At 45.3% G+C, this 16,764-nt stretch overlaps 2 protein-coding genes across 2 annotated transcripts; both read right to left on the bottom strand.

The window, feature by feature from the left end:
- Nucleotides 1–9,539: 9,539 nt before the first annotated feature.
- Nucleotides 9,540–12,626, bottom strand: LOC308311938 (ubiquitin-like modifier-activating enzyme 6; the record flags this gene model as incomplete). The annotated part of the gene is made up of 1 exon (XM_080758747.1): nt 9,540–12,626. One exon carries the CDS (start codon nt 12,624–12,626, stop codon nt 9,540–9,542), a length of 3,087 nt encoding a protein of 1,028 aa, XP_080614873.1.
- Nucleotides 12,627–15,279: 2,653 nt separating this feature from the next.
- Nucleotides 15,280–16,173, bottom strand: LOC308312671 (SAP30-binding protein-like; the record flags this gene model as incomplete). Its single annotated transcript, XM_080759336.1, has 1 exon — nt 15,280–16,173. Exon 1 carries the CDS (start codon nt 16,168–16,170, stop codon nt 15,280–15,282), a length of 891 nt encoding a protein of 296 aa, XP_080615462.1. The 5' UTR covers nt 16,171–16,173.
- Nucleotides 16,174–16,764: the final 591 nt, after the last annotated feature.

Genomic DNA, 16,764 nt, shown 5'->3' on the forward strand with positions numbered 1-16,764 from the left:
TCAACAAACATCTAACATAAATTACTATCAGTGAAATGAAAGATATTAATGATATTTACATGTGAACAGTAACTTGTAACTTTCTGCAGGGTAATTTCCCAGGGGTGCGGGATCATTCTATGCCATACTTACCTACTTTTTGTTTAATAATTGTTATATTTCAACATCAGGGAGTCTTTTGGGTACACTGTAATGCTAAATGCAAGTCTCTAAGTCTAAATATGGTGGGAAATATAGCCCATTTTGTGACCAAAGGAAAAAACAAAAATACTAATTTGACCTATTTTGTGAATTATTACTCTTGTATACCTTAATTCTATATTCCCAAGAACCATTTTTTGTCATTACAATGTTTTATAATTCAGTCCCCATCAATTCCAGGCATAGTTTAATGTATTAACTTGTATTATAAGGATATTATAATTATGAAAATGAATAAAGGTGGAGGTAACAGGTAGAAAGCTACCAAGTTGGTAGTGCTACCAGGGCTTAAATGATACCATGGGCATGTGGGAACATAAAAATCATCATTAGAATTTGCCACCAGAATCTATTCCTATCATACTTCTGTTAACTCCAGTGGGCACGGGGTGCTGTCCATGGTGCTGAAACAGTCACCAGCACATCTTTATTTTGATCTCTTTAAACAAATCCCTGTCTAACATGCCATACATGGCTTAATATATTATAATTGCCCTCTATAACTAAAATACAAAAATCACACCTGTGTGAAGTGAGTGGCACCAATATATTAAAGTCTAACTCATGTTGATTAGGTGACGTAATCATGGTGATGTAAAACGAACGGTGCCAACACAAACATTACATTCTCTTTATTGTTAATGGCATGTAATGTTTGTGTTAGGGACAAGATGACGTACATTTTCAATTGGCGTTTTAAAAACAAACATTGAACTAAAAACACAAAATCTGTATATAGGAGGGGCTAGCACCCCTCAAAAAATAAAAACTGTTCATCTTTTACTCAAGGGGGACAACGTCCGTCGCAAGTTAATGATGTAATTTGTCCATGTGTGGTCCAGCCCTATGGAATGTATGGAATTCATGTGCTAATTTTTATATATAAAAATATATTTGAATATATAATAATAATTTGAATTATATATTATTAGAATATATATATTACGTTGTTGCTTTTTAGCACATGCAGTATTCCATACATTCCATATAGGGCCCCTTCGAGTAAAACTATTTCTAAAATAAATAAAACATTTAAGGTCAAGTGTTTATAGTTAGAGAGGGCAATTATAATGTATTCAGGGATATAAGGCTTATTAGCCTTAATATAAGTTTGAATGAAGTTACCCATTTTGTACTCAATCAATAATAAAGAACCCTGTTTTGAACAAATGAGCATTTGCGCCTGTCGTAGACATGCGCAGAGCAAGTTCAGTCAGGGAACCTCAGTCAGCGCGCCGGCTGTTAATTGGGCCACCACAGCATCATCCACATGATTCACTCAGCCAATCACAGCTCACCCCATCTCTCATACCGGCTACTTGAACCAGAGGTCTGCATTCCTCTGCCTTCTTGTTTGCCCACTGCTGCTGTATCAGCGTGCTGCTGTCATACACTTGCGCTCATTCTGCTGCTTGCCCACTGCTGCTGTATCAGCGTGCTGCTGTCATACACTTGCGCTCATTCTGCTTGCTTATTGCTAAATGCTTTATTGTATACTGTGCGCTGCTGTATACAAGTGCGTGCTCAATTCTACTGCTGCTATATGCCACCAGTCTTGCCACTGCCACAAGTGGCGTCTGTCTGGGCGATTATGCACTACGTTGCTTTCACGGTTTTCATACAAATCCTGGTAAGTCAGTGCAGTCTAATTGTTTGGAAGAACGTGCACTGCTTTTGTTCACCGACGGAAATAACCTAGATCAAGTTGAAGCTGCTGCTTAAATGTTCTTTTCTGTTGCCATTTTATCGTTGTGCCTCGATCACACCGAGATCGCATTTGTTAGCCAATGTATTTCACGTCGGGTCCTGTCCTGCTCACAACACTAGTCAAGGAAGCGGCTTACCTGCCGTCTGCTCTGCTTTCCGCCGTTCTTCACATGTAAATCCAGGCCAAAGTTTTATAATCCGTTTTTTTTTAACAATGGTCACGCTTGGGGCGCATTCTTGTCTTGGCTGCGTAGTAGTAGGCTACTAGTCAATATGTGGACGTAATATAGATTCAAGGCAGCAGGATTAAAGTATACACTGCGACTAGTTGTCCACAGTGCAGAGTAGGAGAGTGGCGACACGCTTTGTATAGTTCCAAACATTGTTCCTTTGGCTGGAACTATCACATTGAGATAGAACGAGCACTTCCGCATTCCATTGTTGCCACGGGAATCAACACTGTCGCCACTATTACTAGATCACCGCATCGCGTCTGTCAAGCATGTTGCCACGTCTGCACATTATAAGCGTCTTGAGCTTGTTTTATTAAAGTCACTTGCCGGGTGAACGTTGTTTAAACCCGCGGTTCATTTGAAGCACCCTCAGTTTAATATGATGATAAACTTATTTGACGTTGTTGGATTGTTTTCATAATGATTCAAGATAGTTTTTGTGGCTTGTTTTCGCGGACCTGGCTGCTTGTCTGTTCCAATATGGCAACACAGTTCTCGGATCAGAATGAAACGTCCAATGCAGCATCAGTCAGAAGTAAATGGAGTTGACCAGAGCAACTGAGGGAGCAGTGAGGTTGCTCCTGGTTGTATAGGCCCACATGGCACCTGGGTCCCAAGGGATATCTCAGTGTGAATTGTACCATATCATGCATCTAGTGTTGGGCAGAGCCATGCTGGATATTTATTTTTTATTTTTGGCTGGAGGAATCAATAGCATGCCAATGTTTCATGCTAACTATCTATAAACTAATTGATCCTGCTGTTTAAGTAAATTATTTACCTGGCTATAAGGTGGATGCTTGCACATTCAGGAATCTCAACAATTATTTTAATTGGTAGTCCTATTATGACGTATTTAGGAGGCTAATTATAGGGAAATTAATGATCTGGAATATGTGTTGCAACTATTACCAGTTGTCAAGCACAGTTCAATGTAAGCGGTCTGCAGCTAGAGGATTAAAAAATGCCCAGAAAGCACTTTGGCTCGGTTACATTGGGGGGTCCTCCTTTTCAATGAATCAGATGCAGTACTCACGATGGTTGGAATGTGCTCATGCTCATGAATGGAGAAACAGTCTATGGTACGGACGCACAGGATATAGGCCCTATGCGGGCGCGTAAGTTCTTAGAACGGTGGTGGGTGCCCCCGCCCCGCCCCCAGTGCGGGAGCGCACTCGTCTATTTGTTTGCATTGCACAGTGTGCTCAGTGCGCTATTTCCGAATGTGCCCATTGTGTCAGTGGGTGCTTCAGGCCTCAAGCACCCCCGACTCGCTGCCTATGCCTATGCTTGGAGAAATGGCGGCATGGGTTACAGCAGAGCCATCTAATACTAGAAGAGTTACGATGAGCGGGCAGAAACCAAGCACTGTTCATGCAGCCTGAAAGGCGGACAAGTGGAGTTTGAATACATTGTTTTCAACAAGGGCGGTGCAAATAAGAGCTATTTAGGCATGTGTGCAACATGACAAATGTTTTAAAAGTATTACTCAGTGACGACTAAAGTCTCTGTAATGTGTTTGTTGTATGATTACTACAAACAATCTAAAATAAGGGATTTAAGAATACTAAAGCTGGGCTGTTGCCTGGGTCCATGCATTTCTGCCTACTTCTGTCCTTCTACCCATTTGTAGAAGAAGAGCCGCGCCATTGAACTGGCCCCATGAAGTGAACGGAGTTTTCGTAACTCTGTCTTACTCTATGGGTCTGTTTTACAGGTAAGTACATATGGTGCGCCAGGGAAGTGTTTAACATTAAATAAAACGTACAGTCTGTCTTTAAAGACAGGAATTGGCTCATTGCTAACATTTCTGCTATGCTTAGCCCAGGAACAGAGGCGTGGTGTTTTTCCTATGCTCAGTCCAGGAAAAGAGATATGGCGTTACCGCGTTGCTAACACTGCTGCTAAATGATTGATTTGAATTCTATCAGCGTTACGGCTTAGATGATACTACACTGTGACTGAAGCTAACTTGCTTTAACGTCAACTTTAGCTATATCCTTGTCATTTAAAGCGATTCATAGCCTGTTCTCATACTGCTTCTGTTTCCATTTCCTGAGCGACAGCCCTTTATACTGATGAGATGAACCTTGGATGCCGGGAAGGTCCTCCCTGTGGGTTGCCGCATACAGTCTTCATCGCAGCTGCAGCCATTATCGATAGGCTCACATTGGTGGTATACGTGGATCTGCTGCTACTGAAACCATGAGGCAGGTCATCAGTTAATCAATCTGCATCTTCACCTAGGCTGCATTTGTTCTATTAATTCTATTCACATGCAGTCGCTCAGCCGCTCAAGTAGTGTTTCGGTTGAAACATGTGTATCCTTGATATGTTGACATGGACGCAGCTCCTTCTACGATCTTGGGGGAAGAGTACGAAGGGAGATGAGTTGCAGATAAATGGCTGAATTTAATACTTGCCGGCAGATGCAAGTCTTCCGTGTTATTTGAGATACCTTATAAGCAGCGGTGGCATGCTTTTAGTCGGATAAAACCTGGAATGGGAAACTGTCATAAATGTCATAATGAAGGAATCTGCATCACCCATCAATAAGGACGCTCCTCTGTTCCATCTATCGACACGTTACTCAGTGGTATAACTATTGGACCTGTGTTATGGATTATTTCATTCTAAGAGCTGTTCTAATTCCAGGTTCGTCAACGTAGAGATGCTTGTCCTGTTTAATTTCATGTTCTAGCTCAGAGGCCATGCTGATGGTTTCGAAGTTGCCTGGAAACCTTCAATCAAACCATGCTAAATTATTCCTGCCTTCTCTTAATTGCAGCTGCAAGCTCATGAGGTTACAGTATGTTTGCCAAATCGTCTTAAAACCTATGACTCTGCAGGGTCCTATTCATCTTTCCAAGTTGCTTTCTGTGTATCCTATCATAGTAGTGCTTTTAGTTAATTGTTTTAAATCTCAAAGGCATTATAACTGGCGTTCAGCTTTACTCCAGATCCTTCAGTGAGTAATCTACTGGCAATCCTATAATAGTTTTTTTTTTTTTTTTTTTTACTTCTATGTGGTGAATCCTATGCATGATATTTCCACTTCTGACTTTGCTTGGATGCCCACCATAAATCTCAAAACAACTAATTTCATTAAGGTATATCTGTGACAGCAACTAACACTAGTCTTTGTCCTTTCTCTTCCATGCCTCATTTTCTGCCATGCTGTCCATCCGCAATGTCATGAGCCCCTATTCATGATGGATTCCGGGAAGCCATGGCCGGTCCTGCAAAAGCTGCTTATTCTGTGTCAAGGCTGTGGGCTGCCTCCTAATCTCTACACGTCACACTCTTTAGGATTGGCGCAGCTACCACAGCAGCACCAAAGTTCAAAATGCTACACTCTACAAGCTTTGGGCTGGTGGTCTTCTGCAGCTGATGAAAGCTATGCTCTGCTAAACGCAAATGCATTTTTCAGGCTCAGAACTAATGAGCTCTGAATCATGTTGGTTACGTTGCTGCTGCTGCTGCATATATTCATTATTTTTGCTCCTTATGCTGCAGGATATTATTAATACTCTTAAAACTGTTTCTGCATGATCTTTCTGTTTCTTAGGCCAGTGGTCCTCTGCTGCTTACGAAAGCTATGTTAGACTAGTCTTGAAAGATATTTTGCAGGCTCAAATACTAACTAGTTGCGAATAGTGTGTTTGCTACTGATTTTCTTTGCTTACTGCAGAAGTGTATAATTAATTCTTAAAACTGTATTTTGTATATTACTGTGGCAGAACTTGCAGCAGCAGCGTTGCCGCATCATGATCATGCATGCGATCATGTTGCCAATTTGCAGCTCCAGGTGGTAGACTACTGGGTACTGATTTCAGACATTAATGATAATGATAGAATGTCCTTTTCGGTGATCCTGGTTGGGTTGGGTTCATGTTGGTTTGCTGCGCAGTGGCAACCAGGACACCGTTTAGGACCCCTGAATTTCAGGGATCAACAGGCGCTGTACTGTTGAACACATTGACCTAGTCATCACATAATGCTAGAACAGGCGCTGTACTGTTGAACACATATATAGCTTAGGGTTGGTGATGATCTGCTTTTTGGGGGATTCGGATGTTTTGCGCTGTTTGGGGGATTCGGAGTCCCTATGGTCGGGACTGATGCGCTTGACCCGTACCTAAAAAGCAGATCCAATACATCGCCAAACCATAATAAATATATTGCATTGATTATCTTATATTCAATAAATATATATATTACATCCTCCTTGAGTTGTCTGACTGAAATGAGCATTTGCGCCTGTCGTAGACATGCGCAGAGCAAGTTCAGTCAGGGAACCTCAGTCAGCGCGCCGGCTGTTAATTGGGCCACCACAGCATCATCCACATGATTCACTCAGCCAATCACAGCTCACCCCATCTCTCATACCGGCTACTTGAACCAGAGGTCTGCATTCCTCTGCCTTCTTGTTTGCCCACTGCTGCTGTATCAGCGTGCTGCTGTCATACACTTGCGCTCATTCTGCTGCTTGCCCACTGCTGCTGTATCAGCGTGCTGCTGTCATACACTTGCGCTCATTCTGCTTGCTTATTGCTAAATGCTTTATTGTATACTGTGCGCTGCTGTATACAAGTGCGTGCTCACCCACCTCCACCCCAGCTACCACCTGTCGTTTTGGATCTACTGTTTTAGGTACGGGGGATTCGGAGTCCCTATGGTCGGGACTGATGCGCTTGACCCGTACCTAAAAAGCAGATCCAATACATCGCCAAACCATAATAAATATATTGCATTGATTATCTTATATTCAATAAATATATATATTACATCCTCCTTGAGTTGTCTGACTGAATTGTCTGTTTATTACTTCCAGTGAAACCTTTGTATTGGTGAGTAGTGAAAACATTATTTTTATTTTAGCAGGGTCGAGAGGCTGGACTGCAATTCATGTGAGGGCAATTCATTGAAAGTCCCATAGCTCTTATGCAACTGCAACAATGGCAAGAATGAGTGTTGTTGAATTCAGTATCAGTAAGGTATACAGTATATTAATGACATAGTAAAATGTTGAAAATGAGTGGTATTCCCCTTTAAATAAATGTGCAGATAGATAAGAACATCCATGGATGGACTGCACCAGAGTTGCGATATTGAGGGGGCAGAAAACAGCCCGGTCACGTGGTTCATGTACTCGTGCGAGCCCATAGACTCCAATGCATTCCGTAAACTTCCGGTTGTCCCTATTTGAAGCCTTCAAATTGGGACAAACCAATAGAAGTCTATGTAGAAGAGCCGCCATTGGACTGGCCCCATGAAGTGAACGGAGTTTGCGTAATACTCTGTAGACTGCACAGGTGCCCGTACAAATCGGTGTAGTTAGGCAATAGGCATCCAAATATTTTTGTTTGTTTGTAATGTCAGACCATGCAGAGCTCAATTAGTTTGATAATCTTTCATTTTAAAGGACAACTTTAGTTTTTTTTCAACCAAGGTTCAGTCAGGTTTTAGTTTGTTATTAGATAAAGTACAAGGTGAGTGTTATTGTTGACAGTGGCATTCGAACATGGGGCTAAATACGTCCTTTTTTTACAACATTTTACGGTGATTTCTTTTTTAATATTTACTATAGTCCTACTAGAGCCCAGGAAATTACATTACAGTAGACCGCTGGACCTTGCACATGCAAGTAAACAGAGCTGCTACCTTTAAAACAGTTTAAATTTAAATCTAAGTTTTTCTGTATACTATTTAAATAGTCCTGAGAAGAAATGCTGCCATTTGTCCCAAAGTGACTGCAAAATAATTGCTGCTATATATTTCAAAAAAGCTTTATACCCTGTTGTAACATGTAACGATGCAATGTGACAGTTCTGTTTACAAAATGCTGTACCCCCTCCAACTGTATACCATTTTCAACTGTTTTTATTATATCGTGAGTCGTGACACTTGCTTTGGCAATGTAAACGTATGTTTTCTCATGCCAATAAAGACATTGAATTGATATCTACTTTTTTTGTGTGTGAAACGTAATGATGGCATACTAAAGAAAAGTATGTCAAGTTTCCATGTATTGCTGTACTTCAATATATTTTGATGAGAAATGTGCAAATTCGCAATAAGAACCCACTGTCTGGTGCTCCTATTTTGTTTACTATTCTACTATTCTCTGCCGTTATGCAACTCAAATGGGCAGTTGGCAGAAGTCGGTATTGCAGCACTCGTCACTTTCGTCCTCACATGAAACAGAGTTGTACTGGGATCCTTTGACTGCTGAACCAGACTTTCCCATACTAATTGATATAAAGACCTCTCTCCCTGCCAAACCCGACTGTCGTTTTATTTGCCAATGTTGATTTACAAGGTTTATACCGCGGATCACATGACCGGAACCAAACCACTGACGCTCGCTTCTCAGGACTGCTGGGAAATCGAGTCAAAATGCAATCCTATCGGAAATGGTTCTCTGTGTCGTTATCGACGCCGCTTGTGGAACATTACACTAGGAAAAGCGACCAACGTTATTTTAAGGGGGACGATTTCAAAATGGAGGTACCTTCACGACCGTGTGATTATTCAAAGATTCGTGAAAAACTGCGGCAGAAAACTTCCACACTAAACGTGCTCTGCCTCTTAGAGGCCATTATTATTATTATTTCTTTTTAAGTGGTGCAACCACTTATACAACCAGCTTGCAATGTCCGTGTACCTGTTTGTTTGTCTGTTTGTGTATGTCAATGAGCACGAGTATGTGACTTATTCATAGCAGTAGGGGGCGCCAGAAACAGAGAGAGGGGTTGTGCTGTGTCTCTGAGAGAGAGAGAGAGAGAGAGAGAGAGAGAGAGGGGAGTTGCACCACTTGGTTCACACAGGTGTGATTTTTATATATACAGTGGTAGAAGGGCACCCTAATTAGGACCCACAGTGTTTCTTCAGGAACAGTATTTTCTAGTTGTGGGCTCGAGTAGCGTAATTATTCCATGTGGGTATCGTATCCAATAGGAAGACAGAGGAAGGGTGCTGTGACACCACGTGGGTCAATCCATCAAAGAGCTACTCGAGCCCAGTATCTTCTAGTAATTACGGTTATTGTCCAACTTCGTGTCTCTGCTCTTCTATATTTTATTTTACTCTACAAGCTCACAACACATATACTGGCGCCAGGTGTAGATCTGCTATTCTCACAAATGTCAAAAGTGTTGAAATATCCATCCATCTTTTTATGGTTATTTTGCTTTTCCTTCTCAATTCCAGTTGGCCCCCCCCTAGTGGGTTATGGCAATATTGACACAGGCAGAGCCGTGCATTAAACCAGAGTAGGAAAGCATGAGAGACGTACTATGTAAACGGGTAAGTGCTATTGGAGTTGTGGGCAAGATCTGAAAGTGACATGGATCCTTGCTCCAAAGGTTACGTATCGGGGGGCATGGCGAGGGGGCTTCAGGACATCTCGCTATCTGTGTCCCGGCTGAAGTAATACCTCACCGGGGGTCCAGCGAGGTGCTCATCCCCTTCAACCTCTGGGGCAAAAGACACGGCCAGGTCCACATAACACTGCTCCGCCGATGGCTTGACTAGTTTGAGCATGGTGAGTTTGAGTCTTTTTCCATGTGCAGGAAACGTAGAAGGCACATAAAGCATCTTCGGACCGCGAAACACCATGGAGGGCTCAATGCCATGCTTCTCCCTCACTGCATTTATGAAGTCGGAGAGAGTGAAGTCCTTGTGGCCGTGGACAGTCCAACGGTCCCAAAGGGAGAAATGAACGTTGTCCCTGATGTGCTGCCTCTTGACAGCAGCGGTCTCCGTCAACACAACCACGGGGATGGCCAGGTTAAAGAAACAGTTCTTGAAGGATTCAAACTCGTAGCCCCCCACCACCTTTATCATCTCTAGAGCCACGAATCCGGCAACCATGGCGGTCGCTGTGGCAATAGCGGGGATGATCTTTCCCGCGATGAGCTTGGTCCTGAGACGGTCGGCAGCCTCGATGGAGTACATCCTGGCCCTTAGAGCCGACGCTGACGCGATGAAGTCTATGTGGCCGTTGCTGTCATCGTCCTTCTCAAACTCCAGCGGGGTCATCTGTAACGTCCCCGGTGTGACTTTAGAAGCGACGGCTTCCTCCAGCTGCATTATAGTCTGCCTTTCCACATCACTGCCGTGGGAGATTTCCACTTGATCAGACTTCGTCACAGACTCATCCGTTTCTATAGTTCTCTCCGAAGGCTGATATAGTGGAATCTGGACATCACTGAGAATCCTGGCTATCACCTCTTCTGTGAGATCCTTCTCCGAGTAGGGGATGCTGTAGATGCCTGCAAGGAGCCGCGCTGTGCTGACGATGAAACCCAAGTGCACAGAGTCTCTCAAGTCAAATTCAATAGGTGATGGAGGTCGTTTAGGGGACTGCCAAAACAGACTACCGTCTTTCACCTGTGTGTCCATGGGGAACGTGTGCAAGAGCTGCAATGCCTTTTTCTTGAAATACTTCTCAAACTTGAGGCGGGCCAGAGTGACACATTGCTCCCACTGACTAGGTCGTCTACCTAACAGCTTGATAACTTGGAAAGCTTTGTCCAAACGCACTCTTGCGTTCATCTTCTGTAGCACAGCTTCAGGCGAGGAGTGGTTCTGCCAGAAAAGGTTATACATGGAGGGTTTGAGGACGAACATATTATCAAACTTGTCTTTGGCCCACTGGATAGTGTGCTCGATGATCGCAGGGAAGGACTTGAGTGTGCAAAAGGGGAACCCCTCCTCTGCGGGGTCTTTATGGCTATTATAAGACTCTGTAAGGTGTGGCACGATAATTTCAGTGTGTCCTTTTGTACCCATAGTGCCAGAGTCCAGCAGAGGCTTCTGGTTGGTCACACAACGGCCGTCCATGTATAAACGAGCTTCCACGTTGTCCAGCGCCATGACCACCAGCTGCAGGGGTGAGTAGAAGGAGTCACTGTAGACACCCTCGGTCTCGGCACACATCTTATTGAGGCCAGCATCCACTTGCAGCTCCGGGTTGATCTCCAGAGTGGCCGCAGCTGCCGTGGTGCTCTTGGGTTTCTGGATGTGATGCGGTCTGAAAAGAAACTGTCGGTTCAGGTTCGACTTCTCTATCAGATCCGGGTCCGTGATGCGCACCTCTCCCGAACACTTGGCCAACCCCACACCGAGCAGGGCGAAGTTCTTCAGCATCTCACAGCCAATGGCTCCGCAGCCCACCATGAAGACCCTGAGCTTGTGCAGCTTCAGACACATGGACTCTCCGACGCAGGCTCGCAGTCCGTCGTACCGGTCGCCCCTGGGAGCAAACTCCTCGGCGGAGAGAGACCGAAGAGGTCGCACGACCTCGACGGCGTCCAGGTAAAACCACTGCTGCAGGGGAGTGAACTTCCCCGTGAGAGCCTTGAGGACCTCCTGACTGGCCAGGCCTCCTACGGCCGCTGCCAACGGAGGAAGGACTCCCCTCGCCGTCCTCGAGAGGCAGCGCACCAACTCGGCGTTCACCGGAGCTTTGTCCTTGAGCTTCGTGTTGACTGCCTCCTCGGCGAGCTTCACCATAAGCTCGGCGTCCTGCGAACACCCGGTGTTGGGCAGTCTGCTTTGTTGCTCTCGGAAGGCGTCCAGGGCCAGCATGGCGGCGTGAATCTGCAGCGGGGCTTCTGGCTTACTGAGGTCTGGGATCAGCAGTCGGGGATCACACAGCTGTCTCTCCATAGTCTCAAAGCTGCAGGTTTTGGGAGTTTTCACGAGGACAAAGGACCCTCCGTGCGCATACGGCTGCAAAGGGGAAGTGTCACCGATTGAAAAACTGTCCGGCGAAAGGACCGTGACCTGCCTCGTAGTGCCGTTGAGTTCCTCCATGCCGTTGACCTCTCTGAAGGAGACACTCTGGCCGGTCTCCAGGCCATGGGTGCGACTGTCCATACAGGTCACAACTCCGGGGTTGTCCTGATTGATACTTTGGATGAATACCGCTTTTGCCTCCTCTCCCGTGGGGTCCGACACCTCAAACTCATCTCCGAAATCACAAAACAGCCTCACGCAAATCCCGTAGGCATCGCAGCCAATGAATCTGATGGGAGGTTGCTGTGAGTGGCAGAACGTGTTTACCCTCTTCTGCAGGCTCAACCTGGCTTCGGTCAGAATCACGCATTGGTATCTTGTGAGGAAACTGAGGTCGGAACTGTGATCCAGAGCAGAGGAAGACATGTCCACGTGGACATATGGGTTCAACTCCGCTACTCGAGGCAAGACTGCCTCCACTCTTTTCCTCTGGCTCGCCACATCCTGTTGGCGGATGAAGAAGTTGGAGCCTAAATCACAGGTCTCACACTGCTTGGTGTCATGGAGAGTAACAGCCTTTACGCCAGCCAACACGATATTCTTTGCGATCTCTACTCCCACTCCTCCCATTCCACTGAGGAACACAGAGGACCGGGCCATCTGTTGCATAGCGCCATCTCCTAGAACATAGCGTTGGCGGCTGTAGAGAGAGTCATCAATCTCCATTGAATCTTCTGCCATGGTGTAAGCGGGTGAGGGAGTAACTAACCATAACTAACCAACTGAACAAGCTGAAACTCTGAAATAAGATGAGATTAATCCTTTTATACTCACAGACTCTAACACATCACAAAGTACTTTGATGATGTCACCTTCCTCAGATCCCTGTGATTGGCTGCTTTCAGCCAGAGCCAATTCAGCCTTCAGCCAATGAGCTTCAGCACGTCGGCTATCATCAGCATTGCGTTGCAATACCCATTGTACCCATTGTCGGTGTACGTAGTGCAGTATCCATTATCATACTTGGAGGCCAGACTAAGACCTCAGTACTATCACGTGAGATCTCTCCACGCATAAAAGGGGCATAGGCAGACTGTTGAGATGTGATCTGTATTGTATCTTATTCTGAAGTGCCAAATGCTCAACAGGAAATGCCTATTAACATGTGTATAAAACTGCTGAATAAACGGCTGGTTTCAGTTGTGTTGACACTGAAGGAGTGGATGTAAGCTGCTGCCTACTCGTCCTTTTATTTCCTCCGTAACATATGATGTCCGACTAGCTCCCAGCCAGGCTATCTAGATTCCTCCTATCGCTGTAATGGCAGCTCTGCTGGGACCCAGCAGGAAGACCCAGCAGGAAGAATATTGGAAGCCGTGGAGTAGGCTATGTTTGTTTGACGGAGACTGATGCCATTTCCAGGTATGGCAGACCAGATTTCTCACCTACCTGAAACTGCGAGGGCTGAAGAGCACCATATTGAATGCGCCTGACAACAGCGACAATGTGGACGCCAAAATAAATGAGGAGGCATGCCAGAGTCATACAAGCCATTTTCTTTTTTTTTTAAGATATGTTTTTGCGGCTTACGCCTTTTATTGGTTTTTGAAGGGACAGACAGTAGGCTGACAGGAAACGGGAGAGAGATGGGGGAAGACAAGGCAGTAAAGGCCGTGTCGGGCTCGGGAGTCGAACCTGCGGCACACTGCGACTGGATTGCCAGTCGGGTGCCCAGATGGTTACGCCACCGCCTGGGCCTACAAGCCATTTTCTATCCACATTACACAAAGTGATGACAAGATGACCTTCGCTGAGTTTAAGACCAAACTGAGGAGTTACGAGAGCGCTGATAAGTCAAGTGGACGGCACCGGGGGACCGAAGCGGAGACTCTTTCAGGGCATTGCTCTGAGCAGAGGGTCGACACCGGGGCTACGTCACACATTGTGTTCCGAAACTTCGACGAGAGTTTCGAGCCACGAAAGCATGTTCTGGAGATGCGGCTGATGGAGTGAGGGCCTCTGGCATATACGCTGAAGAGAGGTACTGCAAACGTTTGGCTGAGAGATAACAAGGGTCGTGAGGTGGAAACGATGCTGAAGGGGGCGCTCTATGTTCCATCCTTTCCCCAAGTCATTTTCTCAGTCAATGCAGCTATACATAAAGGAGCCACAGTCATATTCAAAGAGGGACAGAACAAGCTCGTCCATAAAAACGGTACGACATTCAACATTAAGGTACATGACAGATTGTTTTATTTAAACACTGCTGTAGAGAGAAATTCTGATGATGAATGTCATGACTCATGGGTGCTATGATATCAAAACGTGGCATGACCTTCTAGGACATTGCAACTACGAAGATGTGTTGAAATTGCAGAATGTAACAAAGGGTATGGAAATTAAAGGCGAAGTTGATATTTCCAAATGGTCATGTGACGTGTGCACAAAAGGTAAATTAGCTCAGAGCCGAAACAGAGAGCCAGACCAAAGGGCTAAAGCTGCACTAGAACTTTGTACATTCTTGTACATTACTGCCTTCACCTCATTGGAGAAGAGGAATATAGAGAAATAAATATATACTATCTCGCCCTCACCTTAGAAAAACACTATGAAAAGAAAACTGTCTTGACCTTACTGTTACAGTAAGGCCTCCCGGAGCACGCTCCGGGTTATTTGAGAATATTTGAGATGATGATGATGAAATAATTATAATTATTATAATTGTTGTTATTGTTATTTATTTTAATTATTGCGAACGCAGTGAGCACTTACTATGAGACCTAGCAGATCATGTCTGTGTGTCTGTGTGTGTGTCCGTGTGTGTGTCCCCCCTTTGTGCCCATATATGGAGCTGAGTGATTTGTTTGTGATTGATGCAACACACTCCATATTTAGACGTATAGCTGCTTTGGGGACTCCTTATATGGTTATGGCCAAGTTAAAAACTTAACATAAAAATAACTTAACTTAAAAAAATAACTTAAAAAGAAATCTTAAAAAAACCCAAATATGTACGAGCTGCGTAATTCACTTCCCGCGTTTGCGCGTCTTACTGGTATAATTTATATTATGTCTTCACAATCATTGGGAAAAGAGAAGAATGGAAAAATCCTCATCTCTGTCTTCACCTCATCGGATGTCCTGTCCTGTCCTCTCGTTTGTCCCCCTTTTCCCTCAGCCCCCCCCCCCCCCCCCATTTTTATGCATAAAAATGCATAATAAGTGCCCATCAGGTCAGTTCTCCTCTCTCTCTCTAGACTTGCAATGTTTACATTTAGAAGTAACATTGAAACAATGTGCACACTTTATACTCTCAGCCACTCACTCACTCACTCACTCTCTCAATACACACACACACACACACACACACACACACAGATTCTCCCACACTTCTTCATTGTTTAGCTTTCTTCAGGATGGCGCCTACAGCGGAGATAGCGGTTGTCCTGGTGCCGCTGGCTGTGGTCGTCACAGAGACGACCCCTGGCAGGGACGACGAGGCGGTGGTGAGGACACCGGGTTGCTGTGAGGCGAGGGTCACGGGGACGGCAGAGTCCCACTTGCTTTTCCTCTTCTGGGCCTCTGCTGTGGCTGTGGTGCTGCTGCTGGTGCTGGTGGTGGTGGTGGAGGCTGCTGGGACAGAGGGGTCGGTGGTGCCCTTCTTGGTGCCGGTCACAAACTCAATCTTGGTCCTCTCTTTCTTGGCCTTCTCCAGCTTGTCCATCTCCACTTTCTGTGCCTTGGCTAGGGCTTCATAGTAAGAGTCTTCCGACCACCCGTGAGGATCAAACATGTCTTCTGGGTAGCTGGTCCCCAACTCGTCTATACCGCAGAACTGAATGAGTTTCTCGTAAATACTTGGGTTTCGGAACTCTTTCTTCTCCTGGATATGGTTATTTGTGTCAAAATGTCCTCGTTGCATCCTCTCATAGAGCTTACAGATCTTCTCCTGGAGACGGCTGGAGCAGCGTCCGGGGGGCTCCGGCGGGATCCTGATCCGATCAGGTGACATGTTGTTCCTGACCTCCTCTGAGAAAAGAGCAACTAGCTCATTCGGATCTCTCCTTTCTGCTTTGGTGACCTCCGAGTTGCGGGAACTGTCTCTACTGTCGTCATCGGGGTCGTCCAGCCGGGTCCCGTCTTCCTCACCGTAACTTGACGAGACTAGGCCCCCTCCTGCACGGTCCTCTTCTGGATCGTCTGTTTCGGGCTCAGAATCGGGCTCAGAATCGTCCCCATAAGCCGCTAAAGATGAGAGAAGTGCACTCCTTTTAGCACTCCCCATTTCTGTCTCTAGACTCACACACACAGATATTCGTGGATTTACAGATATTCTGGGAGAACGGATACAACCCACTTTCTATTGGGCACTCCACTGCTGAGATACACAAGGGACTCACTCATTCATTCAATCACAGAGTTCCCGTGCATTTGATACCTGCTGAAGCCTACTAGTGAAGCACCCATTATCAGGAGCAGTTGGAAGCCAATCTATGAGTCATCTATGACGTCAGTCAACTATTGTATCAGTCATCTGTATAGTATCGCGTCAGTAATATCCACACAACACAACACGAACAGTGAGTCCAATGTAAAATATATAAACAGATTGTAGGCGTTTGCTGACTGGAATGTAAAATAACGAAGTTATAAAATAGCTCAAAGCTCTATTGCTGATTACTTAGGTTAGAACCTATCGCAAGTGGTGTCCGGTTAGAACTTAAACCAGGATGCTTCGACTTCTGCCTTCTCCCTGAAGCCGACCCTTGTTATATATTCTCCGACTATGCTTGTCACGATGACTAAACCAGTTAGATCTATCCATATATGGTTCTGCCACATCTATCTGATATCAGCACTAGGTCGGCTCGGGCCAAAT

Source organism: Protomyctophum bolini (genome assembly GCF_963924005.1).
Source record: "Protomyctophum bolini genome assembly, chromosome: 3".
Classification (NCBI taxonomy): domain Eukaryota; kingdom Metazoa; phylum Chordata; class Actinopteri; order Myctophiformes; family Myctophidae; genus Protomyctophum; species Protomyctophum bolini.